The sequence below is a fragment of the Tursiops truncatus genome, chromosome 4, assembly GCF_011762595.2.
Source record: "Tursiops truncatus isolate mTurTru1 chromosome 4, mTurTru1.mat.Y, whole genome shotgun sequence".
Classification (NCBI taxonomy): Eukaryota; Metazoa; Chordata; class Mammalia; order Artiodactyla; family Delphinidae; genus Tursiops; species Tursiops truncatus.
Window position 1 is genome coordinate 137,287,656 of NC_047037.1, and position 24,374 is coordinate 137,312,029.

Genomic DNA, 24,374 nt, shown 5'->3' on the forward strand with positions numbered 1-24,374 from the left:
TACAGATCACATGCCACAATCATGGGCAATTCCAGGAACTTTCCTGTGTCTGTTCTGCACAGAATGAAAGACAGCGGGCTCATCACACCACATGAGCGTTGGAAGCAGCAGCAGGAAGTACTTCCTGAAATGAGGCTAAGCATCAGGATGAATCCCCAAAGGGGGCTAATAGGGGTGACTTTGGAGAGAGGTAGCCCCACTGTGCCTCTGCTCATAAAAATGGCTGGACAGGGCTTCCCTGGTGGTGCAGTGGTTGAGAGTCCGCCTGCCGATGCGGGGAACGCGGGTTCGTGCCCCGGTCCAGGAGGATCCCACATGCTGCGGAGCGGCTGGGCCCGTGAGCCATGGCCGCTGAGCCTGCGCGTCCGGAGCCTGTGCTCCGCAACGGGAGAGGCCACAGCAGTGAGAGGCCCGCGTACCGAAAAAAAAAAAAAAAAAAATGGCTGGACAGATCCCATTGAAACCTAGGTCATGGTGCCATTTTTCAATAACCCAGAATAGCAAACTGAATGAGCTCCCCATCTTCCACTCCAAACCCCTCCTAATAAAGATGAGAAGTTCTTTGCTACAGCGAAGGGGCAGAATGACCAGGACTGGAATTCATACCTCTGGGCGCTGCTCCTTGTGTAATGGTGGTATTAAAACCATCCTAGAGTCAAGGAGCCATTTTTTTAAGCACGTCTTAGGCAGGACGGGAATGAATAAAGAAAGCTGCCTCACAGTGAAATGCCATCGGGGCTGGGCCTCGGAGGATGGGTAGGGCGTTGCCGGCACACACGAACAGGGCCCGAAGTCCCCCCCACGTTGGAGAACCCTAAACATGGCCCCAGGGTAGCAGGTAGTGGAACACAGAGTGCCCTTGGGCTGAGACTCAAATGGACCTGCCTACCACGCCAAGCAGCGTGGCCTTTGTCACTTGTGATGGGGAGCTGGAAAAGGGTCTCCTGCAGGTGGGCAGCCAAGTCTGTGTTTTGGAAAGATGACACCAACAGGGGAGGGGGATCAACTGCAGGGCACGTACCATGCCCGTGAACCAGGAGGATGAGCTGTGGGCCCACATCCCGAGGCTCCAGGAGCAGAGGCCAGAGATGCAGGTGTTGGACCTTCTTAGTGGGAAGGAATGAGGTCCTGACCCTGGGGCCGCAGCCATTTCAGGGGGCTCTGAACCCATGATCTGACATCTACAGGAAGCTGAATTTTCTCCCTCTGTGTGCACCCCAGGCTGCTCAGCGTAAGTAAGGAGGTGCTAGTCGCCTCTGAAATGTAAGTTCATAGCTCAGACGTCATAAGTCACGGGCACAGCACAGGCACTGCACGCACACTCTGTACTGAACTCAGCCATATCGAGCCATTTCCCAAATTTGATTCCCAATCACTTCAACCGCATCTTGACATCACTCACACTACCTAGGCAGGTGAGGGTTGGGTGAAATCATTTATCTTTAGTAAGTCCCTTAGTTTATCTTGTTCAGCTGTTCGTTGTTCTTTGGGACACTGAGCCCATTTTTTTTATATATTAACGTGATCCTACACTTAATTCTATATACAAAAATTTTTCTCTTTTTTTGAAGAATACTTTAAATAAGAAAAAAATTATTTTAGATACCAGAGAGTGGTGAAATTGTAATGATTCAAACTTAACCCTATGTTGATGTATGGGAAACTGACTCAAGTTTGGGAGTGTCAAAAATTCAGAAGCATTTATAAATGCCAAGGAGGAAATATCTTTCACTTTGTGGCCAAGAGAAAATAGTCAAGGTGGGTGAGGGAGATGTAGTGTGGGGATATTATTACTTTGTGAAATGATATATTTAAATGTATGGTACAGATATTATTTTAAAGTTCACTTACATCTTTACATTCTATGTAAAGTGGGTGAGTTTGGACGTAAACAGGTATACTTATTTTATTTATATTTATTTATACATATATATGACATCAAAGGAGGAAGTAAGTTGGAAAAATAAGCCAAATGATTTCTTTCCTCAGATTGGCATGAGTGTGGGACTAAAGAAAAATGGTTAAAAGTTTACTCATCAGTATATCTATCTTTCAAGGCTTTCCCATAACAGCAGAGAAATCTGGGAGGGGCAATTCTTGCCCATGTATGAGTCATCCATGGAGTAAGAGGTAAGACCCATTGCTGGTCCTGGAATCCACGGACAAAAATGGTCATGCCTGAGAATTTCCTCTGTCCTCTCAACCCTCCCCCCACCCAAGGCACTCACTGCTTGTGTATTCCTTATAAGAATTCTCAAAGGGAAAACAAAGAATTCATCAGGAGGAAAGCCAAGAAATAAGGCAGCACATGCAAGCTCACATCCCATTCGGTGCAACCTTCACAGGTGTTCAGGACCACAGAGTTGGCATGTTGGCTCAGCATCCCTGGCTACGGCATCTTCTGTTTGCCTCAGGTGACCTCCAGCATCAGAGCCTGCTGGGTCCCTGCCCCCTGGCCCTCAGTGCCACAGACTGTCAGAGGCCCCAAAGAGACAGTGCCCCAACGACGCAAACTTCTCTCTCTTCTCTGCCTCAGCTTTTCACCCTGAAAATCATGTGCTCCTTGTGGGTTTAAAAATCTCATTAAGCCACGTGATGGTTTGTGGGACAGATAAAGCACTTATTCTTAAAAAACCACTGAAAACCCATGAGATGGCTGGCTGTGCAGAAGGTGATAACTACACATCCCTTATTTACAGAACAACAACAACAACAACAACAAACAGGGTGAAATGAAAAACTCAGCTGAACTGATTTTTTGGGAGGAGAAAACATTGTGACAAGAAGTCTCCAACAAACAAAAATATCTCTAGACTTAATGATAATTCATGCTCCCTTTTTAAAACATCTTTTATTTTATACTGGAGTATAGTTGATTAACAATGTTGTGTTAGTTTCAGGTGTACAACAAAGTGATTCAGTTATATACAATTTATGCTCCCTTTTCTCAGCGAAATAGATGGCTCTAAAAAAGGGAAACAGACGATGTTGGATCTTCGTAACAACTTTAATGGATGATCAAACCGTGGCTATCACTATGACAAGCGCCTGTGTGAATTCATGCCTCTAACCTGCGTGTTAGCTTTTTAAAGTAGGAGCTACCGTGATCCCATTTTAAAGATGTGGAAACTGAGGCTCACCTGATTAAATAAGCTACCTAGAGCACATGGCTAGTAAACACCAGAGTTCTAGCAGCTGCCAGATTCCAAAGGGCATGTGTTTAACCACTGAACCCGCTGCATCAAATAGCCTGGAACTGAAGCGGCTGCAAAGGCACTCTGAAACGCAGGAAACAAGAGAATATTGAAAACTAGCCCAGCCAGTGAAAAGAGACAATGCATCAGAGATGCGATGTAAGGAGAAGGGAAGGTAACCTAGATCATTTAACTTTTCCTTCATGCCGTTAACTCTGCTTAAACCACTTCACTGGTACCCCATGGCCAAGGCGTTCCCATCTTTTCGCACCTAAGGGAGAGGGATCTGGTACAAGACGGAACCTGACAACAACTGAAGCAGGTGGACCTCTTCTTTAGGTAGGATGCTCTTCTTAGCACGTCCTCTGAGAAATCACTTTACAAGAGGCCTGATGTCCACCGCCGGTACACAGGCTCCCCCTTCCAGCTGCACAAGTATGGTCGCTGCTCCCAGACACCCAAGCCCGTCACTGCCTCAGGGCCTTTGCCCTTGCTGCTCCACTCAGCCCACAACACTTCCCCAGGATATCCAGCCCTTGTCCGCACACTCCCTTTGCATCTCTGCCTGACAGCCTTCCCCAACCACCTAGTCCAGGCCAGAGCCCCTGTCGCCCCTGCCAGCACGCCCTCTCCTGTTTGTGGCCCACGCTTCCCACCTCCTGATACGTCATCACTGCTCCGCTGTGTTCCATCGGTCAGACCTGCCCATACCCACTGGACCAAGGGTACCGTGTGAGCCTGGCCATCCTGCTTCACGCACCCACAGCCACGGTGGGTACCCAACAGCTCATCAGAATACACAGACGCGTTGATGCCCACGAGCCAAACCCAAAGGGATAAGATGACGTTGCTCTTTTGCCATGCTCTTTCTTGGAGGAATTTCCTGAGACAAACCAAAAGTCATGAAGCTACCTGTCACAGTCAACTAAAATCTGCCTACCGTTTTTAGGCACACACATGAAGACAATGTCTATGAAATCCCAGAAATTAAACAGAAGCTTGAAATGTGCACAGGAATTAAATGAAGTGTCCACTGCCACAGAATTCAGTGTGGACGCAGCAAACAGAACTCCTCACCACTTAGGTGGGCGCCTTAATAAGGAAGACCTGATCATAATTGTTTTAACATCTTCAGCAGCAAACAAAGCCCTGAGTGTCACTCGGCATCCGTCCTAGGAGCAGGGTCCTGCGGGGGGGGGGGGGGGCAGGGAACAGCTGCGTGGACTTCGGGCCTTTTCACTGGAGCCTTGGTGTAAAGGGGTTCGATTGTCCCCACTGTTTATGAGCCTCGGCCTTCGTAACACCCCCTGAAATGTGTTCTCCTAAAGATGTTCCCTGAGATATGACACCGCTCTGCATTGTTTCGCTGCATACCAGCGTGAATATCCCAGAGTAATCCACCCTTCTTTTAACGGCCGATGACAGCGCCAATGGCTGGGCAAAAATCAGTTGAAGGAAAGGGAAGTCTTGTCGGAAATGAGATTAATCTTGTAACGAGTGTTCAGCCCTGATAACCCATCTGGGCACACAACTGCTTCAACTGGAGAGCAATTAACCTTCACCCGACAAGCTCTGTCCAACCGTTATAAACATTAAAGAGACAGAATCCTTCCCCCCCACCTCCTTGTAGACTAAACAACCAGATTTGAATTCCACGTAAATGGCCTCTTTCTGCAGATGTGCAGTGACGACAAAGTCCAGGGTGCAGGTGGGTCAGGACTGCGCTGATAACTCAGGTAACTTTGGGCTCAGTCTGCTCAAATTGAGGTTATTAGCGTGAAAAATCACTAGGGGCATTTTTCAATAAAATCACTAGCTTTAAGGGAGTTGGACAGAGTTCCTTTCATGCAGGAACACATGTCTGCTAGGAGAAACACAATTTGCGTGTTTTTTTTTTCCTTTTCTATTTCTTTTGTCCAACAGGAGGAATATTTGCACGGAGCTGGCCCCTCGTTTGCACTCAATTCCTCTCTTCCAACCAATGTGGGCATTTGCACAAGTGATGCAGCTTGTGGTCACCAAAGGGAGATTTTTTTTTTTTATCTCTGAGAAGTTATTAGCTTTCATGGGGCACAAACCTGTGATCTTGCCTTTATCAGCATACGCTGTAACTGATTGAGCTAACCAAGCCGGCCCACGTAAATTACGAAGTGGTTAGGAAATCTACCACCTACAATTGAAAATAATTTTTATGACACTGAAGAGAAGTCTCTGACGTCATTTAACTCATCTCTCAGGCAACAGCTCTCTTTAGCATCAGTTTATACTGGGCCATTGGGTTGTTTGTATCCAGGATATTAACAATGAATAGATAAAGGAGAAGGTCCCTGAACCTTAGAACTGGTGACAAACCAATGTGGGTGCATAATATACCCCACTTATGGCGTTTAAACAAGAAAAATATTTAAGTACATCTACAAAGTAATACGAGGGACAGATGTTCTATGTAACTAACCTCTCTGCTAGTGTGACTGTAACTCAGATTTTTAAAAATAATTAGAAAAGAATAAAAGGAAAAAAGGAGAAGATTCATTTAGCATGTTCTAAGCAAATTTATCTCTCCAAGATTTTAACCCAGTCTTCACGATGACCAAAGACAGCTCTCAAAATAGTTCATCTTAACATTGCATCTTAGCTCTCCTTTGAACCTGGTTTCTCTTTTTCCAGTGGATAAGTCACGATGTACCAGGCTTCAGTGCTGTGTTTGCGTGTACACAGCAAAGCTGAGTCTCCAGGGTAAACCTCACCCATGCTGGTCTCCGGACCGGCCTCTATTAACAGCATGAAAGAGTGACATGGTAGAGGGTATGCGTCATATCGGGAAGTGTTATGCAACCAGGACAAAATATCCCAGCCTCAGGGTCTTGCTTTCTGAGTTTGCATTCATTTGCTTCACACAGTGCCTCCTCCTGCCATGAGTGGGTAAAAACCTCCTTACCCTCCAGAGCAGGAGCTGTGAGAGGAAAGCAAATGGACCAACTCTTGCATCACAGGGATTCAGACCATCTCTGCATTTGCAGCCAAGTTGATGCCAGCAAGGGATTCCACTGGGCCAATTCTCCCAGTCACCCGGCGAGCTTTTTGGCGACTCAGCCTGAGGCAAGGTGGAGAGGGGCTAGAGTCACTGGAGCTGGCCAACTTTTCATCCCAGAGTGAACATCGGGTGTACTTCAAGTAGACGAGGGCACACACAAACAACATGACCGAAGTCCCTGACTGGTTCTTGATTTAAGTTTGCATTTCTTTCCCAAGAAAATCTTGCAGAGCTGCCACGTCAGTGACAAGATGAAGTTCCATTTTACTTACAGTCAGATTCATTTCATAAGACATAAAAGCAGAATGTTTAGGGGCAGTCCATGTTTCTGGTTCCAAATCCTCTATGTATATATAACCTCGGCAGATATACAGACCGAAGACAAAAAATAAATCATAGTGCCTGACGGTCACACAGTTTATGATGCCATTTTACGCCTTAGAACAGTGCAGTTTCAACTCGAGGACATTATGAAAAAAGCCACAGGAATCATTTTTTTTATAAGATGTAAACAGCACACTCAACCATTAGTCTAGACTGAGCAGACAGGAGGAGGGTGACTTGCTGCCTGAGTCCTCACGTGACTCTGATGAGCTGGTGTGGGCTGCCCTAACCTTGTTACACTTCTTGACATTTACCAAGGAAAATGATGAGATCAGGGAAACCACAACATCAAACTCAGTATCTTGTGAAACTGAAACGGTTGCAGAGTAAACACTTTGCCTGACAGTGATTTTTGTTTTGATCATCATACTGGATTGAACGACATCCATGTTGTGCAGTTGTATGTTTTTTTCAATGAAACTAACTGCATTACACTTTCCAATATGGTATTGACACCCGAGGGATTTCTACCTAAGCACGAATGTTAGAATCCTAGCATCAGCACTTCAGTCATTAGACCTTGCCAATGAGTAGAGCCTCGCTCTTCTAATGGGCAAGAAACGCGCAGAAGAGAAGATCTACCTTGAAACCTACTTTGTCTCCTCCCTACCAGAAGAGAGGACCCCAAGCCCACCTGGAACCTCAGAATGTGACCTTGTTTGGAAATAGGGTCTTTGCAGATGTAATTAAGGTAAGGATTGAGATGAGATTGGATTAGATTAGTATAGACTCTGAATCCAAGGAGAGCATCCTTATAAGAGACCAAAGAGGACAGACAGAGACTCAGAGAAGAAGGTGATGTGAAGACGACAGAGGCGGAGATGGAAGTGATGATGCAGCTACAGCCCCAGGAAGGTAAGGATTGTAGGAAAACACCTGGAGCTGGGAGAGAGGCATGGAGCGGATTCTCTTTCAGAACCTCCAGAACCAGCCCTGTTGACACCTTGATTTTGGACTTCAGGCCTCCTAAACTCTGAGAGAACAAATTCCTGATGTTTTAAGCCCCCAGTTTGTGGTTACTTTCACGGGAGTCCTAGGATATACTAATACACTACTTGTAGATGCTGTTTTTAACAGTTTACCATCTCCGGACATTATATGGCCCATTAATTGCCTTATAGAGTTAGTACAGTTTCCAAAAGTGCTTGAAGGGAACTCCCAGATTACAGCAACCAGATAGCCTGAATTTTCAAGAACAATACTAACTTTACAAAGCTTTTCATGTAAACTCCTTTGTCTGACCGTGCCCTGATTTTTCTGCTTAGGAAAATGTGTCTCTTCTACCACTGGGGGAAAAATGTCTGATTCACCTTCTAATGAATGTCATGATCAGGAGGGAAGGTGTTTTAACAAACATCTTTAAATCTCTCAACGTTCGTTTGAAAAGACTGTTAGAAGTTAAAACAAAAAAACAGCCAATGGAAATTAAAACCTAATTTTTTAGTATGTTTTTCCAGCTAACATATGTGGGCAAATTTTTCAAATTATGATTGCTTCATATATATATATGGAATCCAATTTTATCACCTGGCTTAGATAAGTTGGTTATTAATTGCTATTAAAGTTAATTTTTCTCATAAAGCAGATTATCTTGCAATTGAATACAAAGAACTTAGCTATTTATGAAAATGTTCTCCTATATATATATATATATATGAAGCAATCATAATTTGAAGTATATGAAGTATAGTGAAGTATATGAAGTATATATGAAGTATAGTGATTTACAATGTTGTGTTAGTTTCAGGTGTACAGCAAAGTGATCAGTTATACATATATACATATATCTATTCTTTTTCAGATTCTTTTCCATTATAGGTTATTAAAAGATAGTAAATCTAGTTCCCTGTGCTATACTGTAGGTCCTTGCTGTTTATTTTATATACAGTAACGTTTATTCGTTCATCCCAAACTCCCAATTTATCCCTCCCTGCTGCTTCATGTATATTCTTTCCCTAACAAAATCCTCGTTCTCTTAGGAGTTCCTTTCAATTATCCTAAAGAAAATTAAGAATTTCCTGACCCAAAGGAGAACTGGGTTGAGACACACTGGGCTTCTCAATGGCCAGTTAAGTTTCTTCCAACATTTTGGCTCCCAAATAAAAGTTGTTTCCTTCTCTTCAACTCCTTAGATACTAGATCATGGTGTTTGTTAGGAGAGGGCCAAAGTCAGACCTCTTCTAATGACATATACTGCCAAAGACATGCTTCCCTCAGGGAAAGATTTTGGTACCCATTTATTGTTGTGTTCACTCATTCAGCAAATATTTATGAGTCAGCACTTTATGTGCTAGGCACTGAAGAAACAACACTAAGCCAAATATTTGAATTATTAGATTGAAAAATTATTAGATTGGAAATTCATTTAAGAACTCTTACCAAGATAACCAAATTCTGTAGGTTTTAGGAAAGATCACATTTTCCTTGGTTTATATATAATACTTTGACCATCAAGCTCATTGTTAATAATATGTTTGCTAACTTTGAAATTTCAGTAGGGAATCCAATTTTACTACCTGGCTTAGATAAGCTGGTTGTTAATTGCTATTAATCTTTCTCATAAAGCAGAATTATCTTGCAATTAAATACAAAAGAACTTAGCTCTCATGAAAATGTTGTCCCACATTATATCCATTGCAGATGTTAACTATATAATAATTGCAGTACTGGAAGAGCTGCCTGATTCACCAATAAGCAAGGAAACCCTCCGTGTGAACCAGTACATTGGATATCAGCACATGTGTTTAAGGGATCAAGTTACAGCTTCACTGAAATTTCTAAGGAGTGACTGCAGTTAACAAAAGAAGAAAATCAAACGGTGCCCGTCGTAATCCATTAAACACAACTTTTCATGACTTTGTACCCAGGAGGACTTTTTGCATAGGGGGTTGTTAACAGCTGAACATTTAGAGAAGCCAACGCACACCTTGGAGAAGCACTGGGAGGTGCTGCCACTCAGTAAAAGCAAAATTGCTGCTTGGTTTTGCCGCATCCAAACAAGCGTCACGTAACAAAATTCAGGCTCTGAGAACTGTATTTCTGCTTTCAGTTTTCACATGGAAGCATCTCCAGCCACGGGCCGGCACAGACATGTGCATTGATCGGGCACATGCTCACAAATGTTCAAAACCCCATTAGGTTCTGGGAAGCCCAACGATCACCAAACCTTCCCAAGCCCAGGCAGGTTCTTTAAGATAACACACACTTATGTCTAACATCTGGCATTCAAACTGGACACAGGGGCATGCAAGACATTGGTCCCAAGACATAGTAATAATTCTGTCTTCTGATCAAGAAGTACAACTTCTCTCCGAACCTTGCGGAGGGCGACTTTACGATGTTTTGCATGTAAGAAATCAGTAATTGCTCATTGAATTAAATGAATTACTTCTCCATGATGTTATCAGCTCACTAATTAATGCACTTGTTCATGCATTTATCATCCAGGCAGATATTCATTTACTCATTGAACACACATTATTAAAAGCCTGCCGCTTACCAGGCATGGTCAGCACAGATAAAAGATTACAGGACCCCAGCCATATAACTTAGGGCATAGAGGGCTGAACTTTAACAAGCAATGTTTTGAGAGTTTCTGTTTTTCAATGAGGTCCCATAGATTCCTAATCATGAACATTCACTGGCGATATGGTAAATCAGTAGACGTCTGCTTGCCTCTAAAGAATGTGTCAGCCAAAGTAGTTGGTTCAAAATAGCACTTGACTCCTTCCATGCTAGGACTGCTCCAGAGACCAGCTGTGGCTCCCCACTGCAAGAACACATTCATTCATTCAAGCATTCATTCATTCATTGGCACAGGCCAGAGAAAAGGCAAGGAAAGAGACAGTGAGTATCCTCCAGCCCTCCATCTTGGTTTTCTTTTTGGATCGTCAAAACTATTGGATTTCTGGGCTCAAAAAAATGCAGCTGAGTTCGGCTGCTGAAAATTTGGTTAATTTGTTGCTTGAACTCCTAAATGGACTCACAGTGGTGACTCTGTTATATTTATTCTACTATCCTCAAATGAATGGCACGAGAAAGAAACCAATTACATAGAGGGAAACACTTTCGTCTCTTTAGAAGAAGCTATAAATATCTAAAGGGTATTGGAGGAATCCATTCAAAAGATGAACAGTAGAAGCAAACACAATCAAGAATTGATTACTTCAAACAAAGCAAATAAGATATGACAGTAAATTAAATAATAAGAATGAGACTAGGATGAGTAACGAAGAAGAGCTCACATTAGTGAACATTTTTTGCACACAAAAACACATTACTGTTGAAGCATGGACATGTATTAAGCTGTTGGATCCTTGAACCACCACCAACAAGCAAGCGTTATTATCACTACTGAGTCTATTTTACAGATGAGGAAAATGAGGCACAGAAAAGTGAAATGTCCTGGCAACACTCGTTGGAACAAGGGTCAGCCCTAGGCAGTCTGGTTGTGCTCCAGAATAAGACACCAGGTCCTTAGGAAGGGATATGGGGCCTTAATCTCTAGAGGGGGTCATAAAAGTTCAGTCCTCATTCCTCTTTTCTTCACTATCCTGGAAGAAAAAGGGAATGAAAAAGGACTACTGAAATGAGTTTAATTTCTCCCATTCTATTATGCTTTTTAAAGAATATATCTGTGTGCATGGAGAACAGACAAAAGAATTCAAAAAGAATCCAATCTTAGCAGCCCCCTGATGGTGCAATATCAATTAATTTAACTTCCTTTTCTAAATTATTTTCTAAGCTCCTACAATAATTGTTTTGGAAATGGGGGGAAAGAACAAAGTTTGTATTATTATTTTGTCGTTTAAAAAATATTTTATCCTGTGGGTTTATTAAACCTGTATTCAGGTTGAAGAAAACAAAACAGAACAAAAGCAACCACCATCCGCAGGCAGGCAGTGGTGATTTTCAGAGAGGATGTCCAAAATGAGTCTACCAGCTATAAGGCCCTGCCCAGCACCACACAACCGTGATTCCCGTGGCACCAGAACCAATACAGACGCAGGAGATCAGAGAAGGCATTTTGAAAAAAAGCAGAAGTGGTAGGAGGCAGCATCTGGAAGGAAACATGTAGGGAGATGCCTTGTGGAGTTTCACTAAAAGGTAACAAAACTGCACAATGAAGGTGGGGGGTGGGGTGGCGGGCAAGTACAGAGGAAGAAAGATCTTCATTCAAACAGGAGGCTCCTGAGATGTTACGGTGTCTTCCAACAAGATGAGCAAAAGCGTATAAACAAATGGGTCTCCAAAAGAAAAATATCACTCTGGCAGCTTCATGTCAATTCCACCAAAATACGTGCCTTGACTGACTGTGTAAATAAAATCATTGGAGTATGTTCATGTACCAGCACCTTCATGAGACAGTACTATATCTAACCACGTCTGGCAGCTTCTCGGGGTCAGATATAATCTCTGCCTCCCCCTGGACAGCCATCAACATCTACAGAATACATACTGGATGGAGAATCTCTATTGGACGCTGTCCTCTTGTCCATTTCAATGCAAAGCTCACAGGCGCTTTCTGATCATCAAAGGAGGCACTTTAGCATGAAGTCACCCGACAATTAACAGCGGCTCAGTGTTCTGATTATTTCAGGGACCCGTAGGAGATCAGGGTGGAGCTGTAGGTTTCCATGCTTAGAGTAAGTAAACATCACTCTTTGGAGTTTTGCCAGTGCTTGAGCCGAGTGGCTTTCAGGTGCTATTTATTTTGTTTAGTTTATTGTTCAGTGTTACTGTTTGTTGACTTGATATATTTTTCCCCCCACAAAGGGACCAGTCGGTAAGAACATATCCTGTAAGTGGAAAATTGATGATTCCCTATTGTTCAGTGTTTGTGTGTGGTGGTTTTATTTGCTTTGGTTCAAAGGACCTAAACAATGCATTCATTGGAATTTAACAACTGGTGTAAAATCAAGCACAGGGAACAATCTGTGCGCTGAGATTTTTGTACCCAAATCGGGTGATCTCTGTTTGACTCAAGAAAGCAAAATCTAAAATGACCTTTACATCTAAATAACCACAGAAAAGAAAGCCACTGACTGAATCTCAAAGAGGCGTATTTTTCAACAAATACAAAAACAGACTCATGCATCATTCTCCATGATTCCAAGGAGGCTAGAGTGCCCACAGGGCACAAGTCTTACTCATGGACATGTCTAATCTAGTTACCCTCCTCTGTAAAATCCAACCAGCAGACAAGACCAAGGATGAGAACAAGGGTCTAAAGCCGTTACCTTAGAAACGTCGTATTTTCACCTACTTCAAGACGGTGAATTCTGCCAGAAAATCTGTAGCAATAGGCTCATTCCCCTTGGAGGGGAGCGAGCGCATCACAAACTGTGCATTCGCAAAGGAAGCTTCCATGGGGAGCTCTTCCTGCATTGGTGCGTCTCTGGTCGGGTTGGCTATCTGTGTAGGAAGTGGACGCAGGAAGTATCTGTCTACAAACCCTTTATCCTCAAGGTAATTGCTACAGCAGCATTTTACTGTTTACTAAAGCAGTAAACATGTGATCTAAAAAAAGATGTTTTCCATCTCCAAAGAACAAGGCTTAAAAAAAATATATGTGCACTTATTTCATAACCAGCTTCTTATCAAAACCGTCGGCAATATGACCGTGCTTCCAAGAGTGAGTGAGTCAATGGGAACAGCTTTTGGGGTAGAACAGAAGCTTCTCTCTCAGGGATGCCCAAAAAACAAAGCCTGGTTTTCTTTACTGAGATGCTACTCTAGCAAAGCAAATTTTATTTCTCTTCTAAGCTTAACACAGGCTTAACAGAGTCAGGGTCTTTGGCTGAACAGGTAAAGTGAACAAGACTTTCCACGTTAACTCAAACTGGTAGAATGGATAGCCCATAAAATCACTTGTATTTGACCTTGGGCAACATTCATCTTTTTTATGTGGATATAAATATGCTTCTAGCCCTAAGAGTTCACACAAGAAGAAGTTAAAGATAGCACTCAAACGTGGACATGTGGCTACTGCTTTTGATGACTTTTACCTGGGGCAGGCAGAGCCTCCTGCCAATCTTCTCTTTATTTCTTTATTCCAGATGAAAAGCTTGTGAGCCTTCACTGTCCCAGGTTTCCTGGGATGACAGGAGTGATTGGCTATCTGTGAGAGGCAGTGTGGGGTGAATGGAAACGGGTCCGAGGAGAACCCTTGAGCACTGGAGATGTTCCGGTGGGGGGTGGGGTCCTCTCCATCATTACTGTTGTCCTTTATGTTTTGAAAAGCTCTTGTTGGGTTGTTAACTATTGCAGAGAAGAAGAAAGAGGAGGGAAGGAGCATGAGAGTGAGAAGTACAGAGAGAAGCAGAGGGTAGCAAGGCCCCAGATTTATTCTCCAGGGCCGGCCATGCAGAGGCTCAGGCAGACTCCTCAGCAAGCATCTCTTAGCACTGTCTTAGGTCATCTCCAATACTGATAAAGCAGTGTGAATAACTGAGAACGCACTGTTCTGTAAGAGTCTTTATTTCTTAATAAAGAGAAAAGAACATGTTAATCAGAGGAAAATTGGCTACTTGAAAAAAGAAAAAAAAAAAAAGAATCAATTCACAACCTGTTGTAGAAATTGAAAAAGAAAAAAAAGCCTTCTATGGATTTCCTGATTTTATTCCTAGAAGGAAAATTGATCTGACTCGAGTGAATAATCAAATTAGCTAACAAGTATTAAGTACCTCTAATGTGCTCCATACAATTCCAACTCGGTTCATCTCCCCATAGCCCTGCGAAGTAGAAACTGTGGTTACTGCTTTTTACAGATGGAAACACCCAGAGATCGTGAGGTGAGGGGCCCGTCCAGGGTGAAATGCCAGGAAGACCATTTCTTTTTTTTTTTTTTTTTTTTTTAGGAAGACCATTTCTGTTTTCCCGAGAAGGAACTCAGGCCTGGAGAGGTGCCTTCACCTGCTGAGGCCCTACAGCATCAACTGCAGCCTCAGCTGGTCTCTCTCAGGACAGCCTCTTTCCACTTCCCCTCCTAGCCTCCACATCTATGCCTCCCTTTCCTTGTGAACAAGATAAGACCAATCCTTTCCCCACAGAGGCTATTTTAAGGATGCCGTGAAGAAATAGAGTCTTCAGGGCCTCCCTGGGCATAAGATAAACATGGCTGGGCTCGCTCTATTTCACCTTCATGCTTCCGATGCTCTTGGGAACATCAGGTAACACCCACGTACAACACAGATCCAAAGGGGACTTCGCAATATAAAACCACACACACTTTTTTTTTTTTTAACTCGGAGCAACGTATTAGGAAATCTACCTCAAATTGAGACACAAACTAATCGTGTTGACAAATTCCCAAGTGTTGTTTCAACAGTTTCCTCTTCCTCAAAGGTGAGCATCACATGCCTACAGCTAACTTTAAAAAATAAAAGTCAACAAGACCCAATGGGATCCAAAGGGAACAGGACGGTAAAGTCCCTATTGGCTGATGATTTCAATTAATGGACTTGGGGGCATGTGGATGGGAGCGATGGGGGGCAGATTTTGTCTTCAGTGGTGACTCTGTTTCAGTACTTGCTAAATTAAAAAACCCCATCAGTTTGCTATACTGTAATTTTATAATGGAAAGACAGATGTTAAATCATCAGGGTGGAGCGATTTAAAGGCCACTGTGTTAGATCCAGGAGCGCGAGTTCTTTGCACATGTTAGAAATGCTCTTTATTTTATGCCCCAGAAATTGACGTGCATTGTCTTGAACAAAATCATTTGAAGTAACAGCACTGATGTGAATGTTATGATTGGATTATGATGTGGCTTGAAAAATAAATAATTTTGCTTGGCCTTGGCATTTCTTTTCTAAACGTCTCGGCACTTATCTGTGCCTAACAGCAGATTACCGTTCTTCCCAGAGTCTAATTCCATGAACACCCCTGCGGAAAGACTTGGTAAGGCCTGATGGAAAACTCAGAGACGTGGGCAAGGAAGTTGATACTTGGGGTGAGGAAACAAATCAGCAGCTGATCTGGAATCTGCAACCACGGGCCCCTTGGATATAGCCAAATATGGAAAGAATTCTTGGCACCAAGCAAGTGGAGAATGGGGTGCTAGAGTTTTAGCTGTTCAGTTTTCTAGTGCTTTATCTTAATTAGCCAGTGAGAGCATAATCATTGTTGGCTGTGGGCTTTTTCACACAAGAGTGGTAACATAAGTTAGCCAATTATAATAATTTTCATTATTTAATGTATCACACTATATCATTTAATACACCTTTTTTTTTTTCCTGCACAGTAATTTATTATTTGGAGCTAAGTAAGGCAAATAGCAGGAAAAAAAAGATCAGATGATGATAAATTGAGGGGAAACAGATTTGTGTGCCCGAGCAAGTTTCCTAGCCTCTCTTAATCCTCTATCCTTATCTGGACAAAAAGCACCAGGATGCAGGCTGTGGTGAGCATCTCACGAGATAACGTGAGCATCCCGCACAGAGTCTGGCCTGGAATAAGCAGTTACAAGGATGATATTAATTTGGATTATGAATTCAAGCTACAAGATCTACCTTTTAAAAACGCTTTTCTCTATGATCTTTTCAACAGCAATTTAATTCTATGTAGTTAATGTGTATTTAAACTAGGAGAGATATCTCTAAAGAAATACATCTATTTAAAATCTGCAATAATGATTGCAGATTTTACTAATATCTTCACTTTCTCTTGATGACCTTAAAGGATTTTAATCAAAATTTATTTTTCAACAACTATTTATTGAACCCCTATGCTTTGCCAGGCTCTGTCAAGACACAGAAGAGATGGACAGACTATCACAAGAAAACAGGTTCTATTGTTTACACAGGTAGACAAAAAGTAGAGTCACACAAACACAAGCAAAGCTGAGAGCATGTGTCGCCAGAGAGAAAACAAAGCAGGAGAGAGTGGACAGAATGAGGAATGTTCTTAAACTTTATAAAACATGCCTCAGCCAAGTTCAATAGGGGAAATATGTGCGAAATAAGTGATCAAACAGGCAATGAAAGTGTGAATAAGAAAAAGATCCAGAGGTCACAGTGGCCACTAGTTGAAACAGGTTCGCAGCAAAAAAAAAAAAAAAAAAAAAAGTGGAATGAAATACTATAATTACGGAAATACAAATAAAAATGAGATTCCATTTTTGCCTGTCACAATGGCAAAGATTCAAAGAGTGAAATATTCAGAGTTGTTATGAGTTCAGTGGAACTGGCCTTATCTATGGCTACAAGTGGGAACTGGTACAACCCTTCTAGAGAGTAAAGTGGTCATTTTTTTTTTAAACTGGCAAATATTTAAATTTGGCAGAGACTTTAAAAATATGTACACCCATTGGTCCAATGATTCCTTTTCTAAGCACTAACACTAATAAAATAATTTTTTTTTAATTACATAAAGGGTACATTGCAATGTAATTGGTGAAAAACTGAAAGCAATATTATTTCCTACAATAGGATATTGGTTATATAAATCATAATACTTATTTTAAATGGAATATAATTAAGCATAAAAATTCTGCTTACTAAAAAATTGTAGCGACATGGGGAAATGTTTGTAAAACAATGTTAACTGAGATGAGCAGGACAGGGAGACAAAAGGACAGACAGAAACACACAGTAGGAAGACACACACCAAATGCTGGTAATTTTCTCTGACTGCCTGGGGCTGGGAACAATTTATATTGACTCTGTAATGATTTCTTTTTTCATTTTCTCTACAGTGAGAATGTTTTATGACTGTAATTTGTACAAAATAACAAGATGCATTTTTCAAAATTAATGAGAATACAGGACAGTGGAGGATTCCAGTAACCCTGTTCCTGCCCTAATCAGAAGCAAGAGGCACTGCAGGCCTCTGCCCTCCTTCAGCGACGAAGCAAACAGCCTCCGTCCTCAGAACAGGACTAAACCAACCCTCTGATCACCCATGCCTTGAGGGACCCCCTGGACACTCCGCCTGCCCAGGTGTTTGGTCCCTGCCCTGCTATACCCTTCTCCAGGGACCCCTAGGAGCTCCTTGCCCCTCACCTCTCGGCTCCCGTGTGCCCTGCCCTGGCTGGGAGGCCGCAGTAGTGACCTGTGGAAGTGACCTGTTATTCTCCCTGTCTCTTCAAAAGCGTTAGCACAGAGTCTGTGTGCCTCTGGGCTTCACAACTGAAGCCGGGTAATGGAACACATAGAGAGAATTCAGAGCAGGGCCAGAAAGACAGTGCAATTTATTAGCAAAGGTTAGATGGACTTGGATTGTCCGATGGCGTCTGTCACTTACTGAGCACCTACTAAAGGCTCTCCCACCCTGGACTCGCATCAGGACGGTCATTATAATCCCACCTACAGGTGAGGAAACGGAGCTCAGACAGGTTAGGGCCCTTGCCCAGGGTCACGTGACTAGGAAGGGTTCAAATGCAGGTGTGTCCGTGGCCACATAACATAAGTAAAGAAATCTCAGAGGTGACGGGGGGACAAAGTCCCCTGAGAGGAGAAGAGCCGTCCTCTAACCTGTGGGGACAAAAGGAGGGGATGCTGCATTTGACGCATTCCCTAAGCCCTAGGAAAAAATCCTGCTGGAGCAGATGTGTCACCACCATTGGAAAGGCCTGGAGACTGTCTCTGTCAAACCCGCTTCTCGGAAGATTTTACACTGCAGAGAAACTCTCTGGTCCTGGCTTTCCAACGGCCTCCTGTATTGTGATTCTCTTCTATGTCAGCTGATAAATCTGCCAGGGTACTGGGATGCCAAAGCAGAATGTTCTGCTTTGGGGCTCCCCTCCCACGGAGGGAACCTTATTCTGAAATTCTAAACACAGAAGTAATATTTTCCTGACAGCATCAGGAACGATTGTTTCATTTATTTATTTTATTTCTACTTATGGTTTTTCAAGAGACATCGACAAGCGTACGTATGTGTCGGGGTAGAGGAGAGATTTAAGCAAAGATCTGTTTTGTAAAAAATAAAAAAAATTTTAATGAAATAATCACTTTGAAGAAAATATAGATAATTAAAAAACAGTTCAGACTTCCAGAACATTCTCTGAGAGTACTGCAGTCCTCCATAAGTATATTTCATGGGAAGAATGATCCACAAATTCTATCCTTTCCAATTCTCCTTTCCACGCCACTGAGGCAGCGTGCCCAGCCTCAGAGAGAGCTGTAGGAGGAAGAGTGCTGTGTCCCGTGCAGAGGGGGCAAACTGTGTCCAGAGCCACCCACAGATGCAAGCAGCAAGTCATTTTAAGATAACGGCCCATAATTCCACCTTTAGGCCAGTGTTCTAGAAACATGACATTCACATAGTGGTGCAACAGTATTTTCCGTTTTCTATTCCTTCCACTGTCACAGAGTCCTCTAAAGTAACAAGGGATGAAACAACTGAAGTTCCACTTGAGCCAATGAGTTGTTGAAAATTTATATGCCCTAGAGCTATTAAGCTCATTCATCACATCCCTTAAAATCCTATATATGAACTTCCTTCATATAACCCTGAGCTTTTAATTTTAAACAAGTTTGCTTCACACATGATAGCAAATATTCAGCAAGAGCCTGCTACGTGCAAGCCATGAAATACGTAAAAGATGCTTCATGTTTTTAAATTAACTTCTTTTTTTTTACTGAAGTATAGTTGATGTACAATATTATATGGTACAGATGTACAATATAGTGATTCCCAATTTTTAAAGGTTCTACTCCATTTCTAGTTATTATAAAATATTGGCTATAATCCCTGTGCTGCACAGTATATCCTTGCAGCTTATTTTATATATAATGGTTTGTCCTCTTCATCCCCCACCCCTACGTTACCCCTCCTCCTCTCCCCCTCCCCACTTGTAACCACAAGTTTGTTCTCCACGTCTGTGAGTCTGCTTCTTTTTCTTATTTGTTGTAGTTTTTAGATTCCACCTATAAGTTATATCATGGTGATCATCAAAACCCTCCAACCTCTGTCAAATCAAAGAAAGGAACTTCTTTAAACAGCTCATTGACACCGTAATCATGTTCTCCCTCAGCAAGCCTTGTTAGTAACTTTCCATCCCCTGATTCTAAGATGCTCTCCACTCACGCTGCTGTTTGCAGTTTGCTCTCTCCTGGTCTTCCAGTGCCAGATCTGTGATAAAGGAAAATGCCCACGATCCCCTCTTAAAGACTAAGGACCTTTAAACTCTAGGATCAGGGGCTGTAACCTGGGGTTCACGGACCACCCAAGGAGTCCAAGGACAGAACTGGATTTCAATAGTATTAGCTGCCCTTGTCACTCTATGTATTGCATTTTAAAAGCATTAATCTGAGACGGGATTGCAGGCTTCATTAGACATCCCGAGTGGCCCAAGGCATAACAAAGGATCAGGGAAGTCTTTGGGAGATTGGATTAAAAATCCTAACAGAAGCAAAATCAAGTTCCAAGGCTAACAACTGGCTGCTTGGAGTCTGTAAGCAAAGGCAGCACTGTTTTGGGCAGAAGGAAGGGAGGGGGTTGTAAAGCACCCCCCAGGTATCATCAGGTGGCCCCGGAAGCAGTGGAAGCACCAAAACTGATTCGTGAATTACATGTGGGAACATCACTTTTGATGCTTACGTTTTTATTAGAACTCTTAATCTGATCTTAAAATCCACGGCCCTTTAAGGATAAACCAACCGACAGACTCACATAAACTCATAAGATTCCTTTACTTCTTCCCATGGAAACACTCTTTTACCATTTCCAAAATACCAAGGGAAAATGATGGTGAGAATCATAAAGACGGGATAAAAACACAGAGCTTTTCATAGTGCCTCATAGGGTCTTACAGACATTCACGCCAAAAAAAAAAAAAAAAATCCACTGAGACGCGGAGACCAACTTAACAGATTCTGTGCATCTGATGCTTGATGGACTAATTGATTTATTTACTGAAACAACAAAAAACAGAGTGCGTTTGAGACTGGAAATTGCCCGTATGACAGACTTTCCTAATTCCAACGGACAGCCGTAATTTTCCCTATGCTAATTTGAGCTTTGCACTAACGTAATTAAAACTGCAGTCAACAGACTCAGGCCTCCTTTTTTCCACTCTATAAACAAGTCTGTAAAGTCATCTCATTACTTTACCCAGGAAGCCTAGCAGAACATTTGTCAAAGGAAGTTACCTATAAAGAGGGGCTATTTTATTTTAACAGAGGATTAAAAAGAGTCTACTTGAAGTCATTTTTGAAAGTTCACTTAAGCTATATATGATACACAGATAATGCAGTGTAATCAAATGTTAAAGTAAGCATAGTCTCCTGGGTAAGTGGAAACTATTTCCCAAAATTCATCCTGAAAAACACAAAACGTTCAAGCTTCAAAAATATCTTCATCTTTTCAGAAACGTATACTTTAAATTAAACAGTATGACACATTTGTATTCTATGCAAAACATACCCCACACCTAAAGGATTGTCTGTTATTTCAATGTCCTTTAATACACTGATTTTTTTTGAAACACACACACACACACACACACACACACACACACACACACACACACACAATTGTACCCAAGCTATTCAAAATTTACAAAGAACATTAGATTCAACTGCTATGAAATATGGACACAAATAAGGGTAAAAATAAGAATTAAGAGGGCAGCATTTGGGGTTATAAAATCAAATAATTTCTACTCATATAGCTCAAAGCAGAGTACATCAAACCCTCAATTTTAAAATTCCTTTCTATACAGTTATACTTCAGCAGACTTCAATCCTTGAAGAAAGAAAAATCTCTGTAAGATTAAAATCTTTGATACATGATTTTTTAATATGTATTACTGAACATACCTTGAAAACCAAAACCTATCTTGAGAACTAGAAACTGAACAGAACTTCTGAAACATAGTTTATGCAACGGGTATTAATTAAATCCTCTCGCACAAACATTTCAAATTCCAAATCAAAGAGGCTTTTAAAAATTGTCCTGGCCCGGTTCTGGGCAAACTTCTATATTGATGAGCTTTCAGATCAACTAAAACCCTTGATGAAAACACAACCAAATGCTTCTCACCTACATGCAGCAAAACTAAAGACATGCAACCCATAAAACTTGCTTTTTCCTCCTTTCAGTATCTGTTTTTGTTCCTGACTTTTCTCATTTCTAGAAATGTCACCAAGACGTGCTGGCCTTGAAAATATTGTGACAGACCACTTCACGGGCTCTATGCCGCCAGCTTGCACGAACCATCAAACTGGCTTCAGTTCCAGGAATCAGACTACATTCACGTTTCTACCTCTGTGCATTCACCTCCACCTTAATCTCTCTATTTGCAAGAAAAACAAAACATCAGACCACACACCCCAGAGCACAGAGAACCAACCCGCAATTCCCACAAAGCAACCATCACGGAGAAGAAAGTCTATTCACAGTGCACCGAGGAGTAGGTACTTTATTAAAGATAAATACATAACCGAACAAACCGAATTACCACCACTTGCATTATGAGAACGCTCTGTTCTCAGCCTGAAGGTTCCAAAAATCAAGTCAACATTGGCATGTCCCATGACTGACAGCCACTTGCCAGGCATCTCTTCATTTCCACAGGGACCGGCTGGCACCCCTGATGGTAAGGAGGCCTTCAAGAACGTCCAAAAGTTCAACATTTCCAAGCCCATCTTTTTCTCCGACCCTGCCCTCCAAACTCTCCAAGTCCATTGCCTTCCAGCAGATACACATCCAGGCACCGCTAGAGATAGTTAAAGAATATGAAAATTCGGACGCGCTCTTTGAAAAGCTTTTGCAAAAGGTCATCCACAGCCCTCAACCGTGAATTTAGAAACCCCAATTTTTTTCTGAGTTTGAAGTTTTTAAGCCTTGCGGATGGTTGGAGTAGGAAAAAGGAAATTTACTAGGCAGTGCAAAGGAAATCTTGTTGTCCTCTATTGTGGCAGCGGGGGTGTTGCCCAATGCTAACTTATCTGCGTTGATAAAGGAAACCAAAGAAAAGAGTAACAAGCACAGAATTTGGTCAAATGAAAAGGAACCCTCTCCTTACCTTAATAGTGCTGGCCATAATGCAATCAAGTTTATTGATCGTTAATAAATGTTAATAATAATTATTGCTTCTCTCTGACCAGAAAGTAGTTTTGATGAGGTTGTTTAGAGCGGATGAGATTGTGCTAAGTCTGGGAAATGAAGTCAGTCAATGGCAGGAAGAGGTTTCTATTGGTCCTGGCTGCCCAGCCCGAAGAAACAGGATATTTGGGAGTGGAGAGATAAGAGACCCTGAAAACAATGTTGTTTTTCTTGATGATATGCAGCCAGGAGATTTTTTTTTTTTCAATTAAAAAAAAAAAAGACATCAATTGCCTGGGCCTGGGATGACCACAGCAGGTGTGACCCAGTGTGCCGCCCTGTGACACGCCGCCCCGGGGCAGGATGCAGATGTGGCGGGACTCCGAGTGGCTTCACGTGGGCGGCGCGCTCCTCAAGGCCCCTGGGTGCGGACAGGACTCCTGGGCCTCTGTCTCCCCGGATGTGCCACACGCCTGGGTCGCGGGGCCTAAGGCCCCTACCCGCTCCGCTTTGCAGGTAGTGCTTATTTCATGTGAATAGGCGACGACGTTTAATAATAGCCATTCACCTGCTGATTTTTAACAACCTCCACTGGTTCAGCATCTCAAGTGAATGTTCCAGGACAGTTTCATTTTCTCCTTCCAAACATAAGTAATTGCTATCGGCTCCACGATAAAATAGTTGAAAATGCAAAGACTCTAGAATGGAAGTAGCTAAGAGAAATAAAGAGGAAAATAAACCTGTCAAATCCTCATTTTCAAATATTTATTTAAAATCCAAGGCACTTAAATGACTACGAATGCTTTATAATGGCAGCGAGCTGGCCCCCTCTGACAAACGTCCAGGTTGCAGACAACAGACCCCAATAGAACTCTTGGCTACACAGAGATGCCACGTCCTCATTAAGTGTTTTAAAATCTGAGCTGTAAGTTCAGGGCCACACGTCTGTTTTCCACTCAGAGGAAATACAGCTAATTGTAGGCCTGAACATTCCTTAGAGGATTTCAGGCCTTTTAATTACTCATTTTCAGGAAATTACTTGTTCTCTGGAAGAAACAACATTTTGCTTTGAATCTAGCTACACTAAAGTTGGGCCAGTAAAGAGGTGTGGTCTCCATAGGGGACCCGCAGAACACAATAGACCAAACCCTGAGTCATCCAGCAGCTCCTGGTTTCAGAGGCAGTCAGTGAATTGATTTCACTGGGACTTAGGCCTGTCTACATCAGAGCTCTAGAAATGAGCCCAAGCTTCTATATCTTTCACTGATCCCAAGATTTCCCCTTATGATAGGTGAAGGAGAAGGAAACATGAGGAGAAGGAAGGGGAGAAAGGAAAGGAGAAGGAGAAAAGAAAGAGAGAGAGAGAGAAGTGGGCGGAGAGAGGAAAGAAAGAGAGAAAGAAAGAAAGAAAAGAGGAAAGGAAACGAACAAAGAGAAAGAAACAAACAGAGGGGGGAAAAGGAAAACGAAAGAAAGAGAAACTATAAGAAATCTCATGTAAAAATCAGAACCTGACAAATTCTCAGCATCTACATTTTGAGGGGATGTTCATTTCCGCTCTTTTCATCTCCAAACAATAAATGAGATGGCAGGCTGATTCAAATTGTGTTTCCCCTAAAATTTCAAAGTACTGAGTTGTTTTATCTGGGCAGCTTCCACTAGGATTCAGGAGTGCTGGGAAAAGCGTTCTTTCAGCTCCACTGAGATTCCTTATTTTTTACTCTCCTAAGAAGCATCAATTTCAAATGTGAACTGTAGTACCCTAATAA

The 24,374-nt window shown here is 42.3% G+C and overlaps 1 protein-coding gene across 7 annotated transcripts in view; it reads right to left on the bottom strand.

Annotated features, from left to right (window-relative positions):
- ERG (ETS transcription factor ERG) overlaps positions 1-24,374 on the bottom strand; it is a 279,139-nt gene that overhangs the window by 86,535 nt on the left and 168,230 nt on the right. For 3 of the 7 annotated variants that reach the window (XM_073804513.1, XM_073804511.1, XM_073804508.1), the window contains exon 1: positions 14,298-14,321. The exons of 2 other annotated variants lie outside the window; for them this stretch is intronic. Coding sequence is in view for 1 of the 5 variants with exons in the window: in XM_004317073.4 (XP_004317121.1) it covers positions 22,586-22,603 (18 nt within the window). In the remaining 4 variants the exon portion in view is untranslated. Of the gene's footprint in view, positions 1-12,070; positions 12,171-14,297; positions 14,322-22,585; positions 22,742-24,374 lie in introns of those variants that run through there. 2 more of the 7 variants (XM_004317073.4, XM_073804512.1) reach the window with 2 other exon arrangements.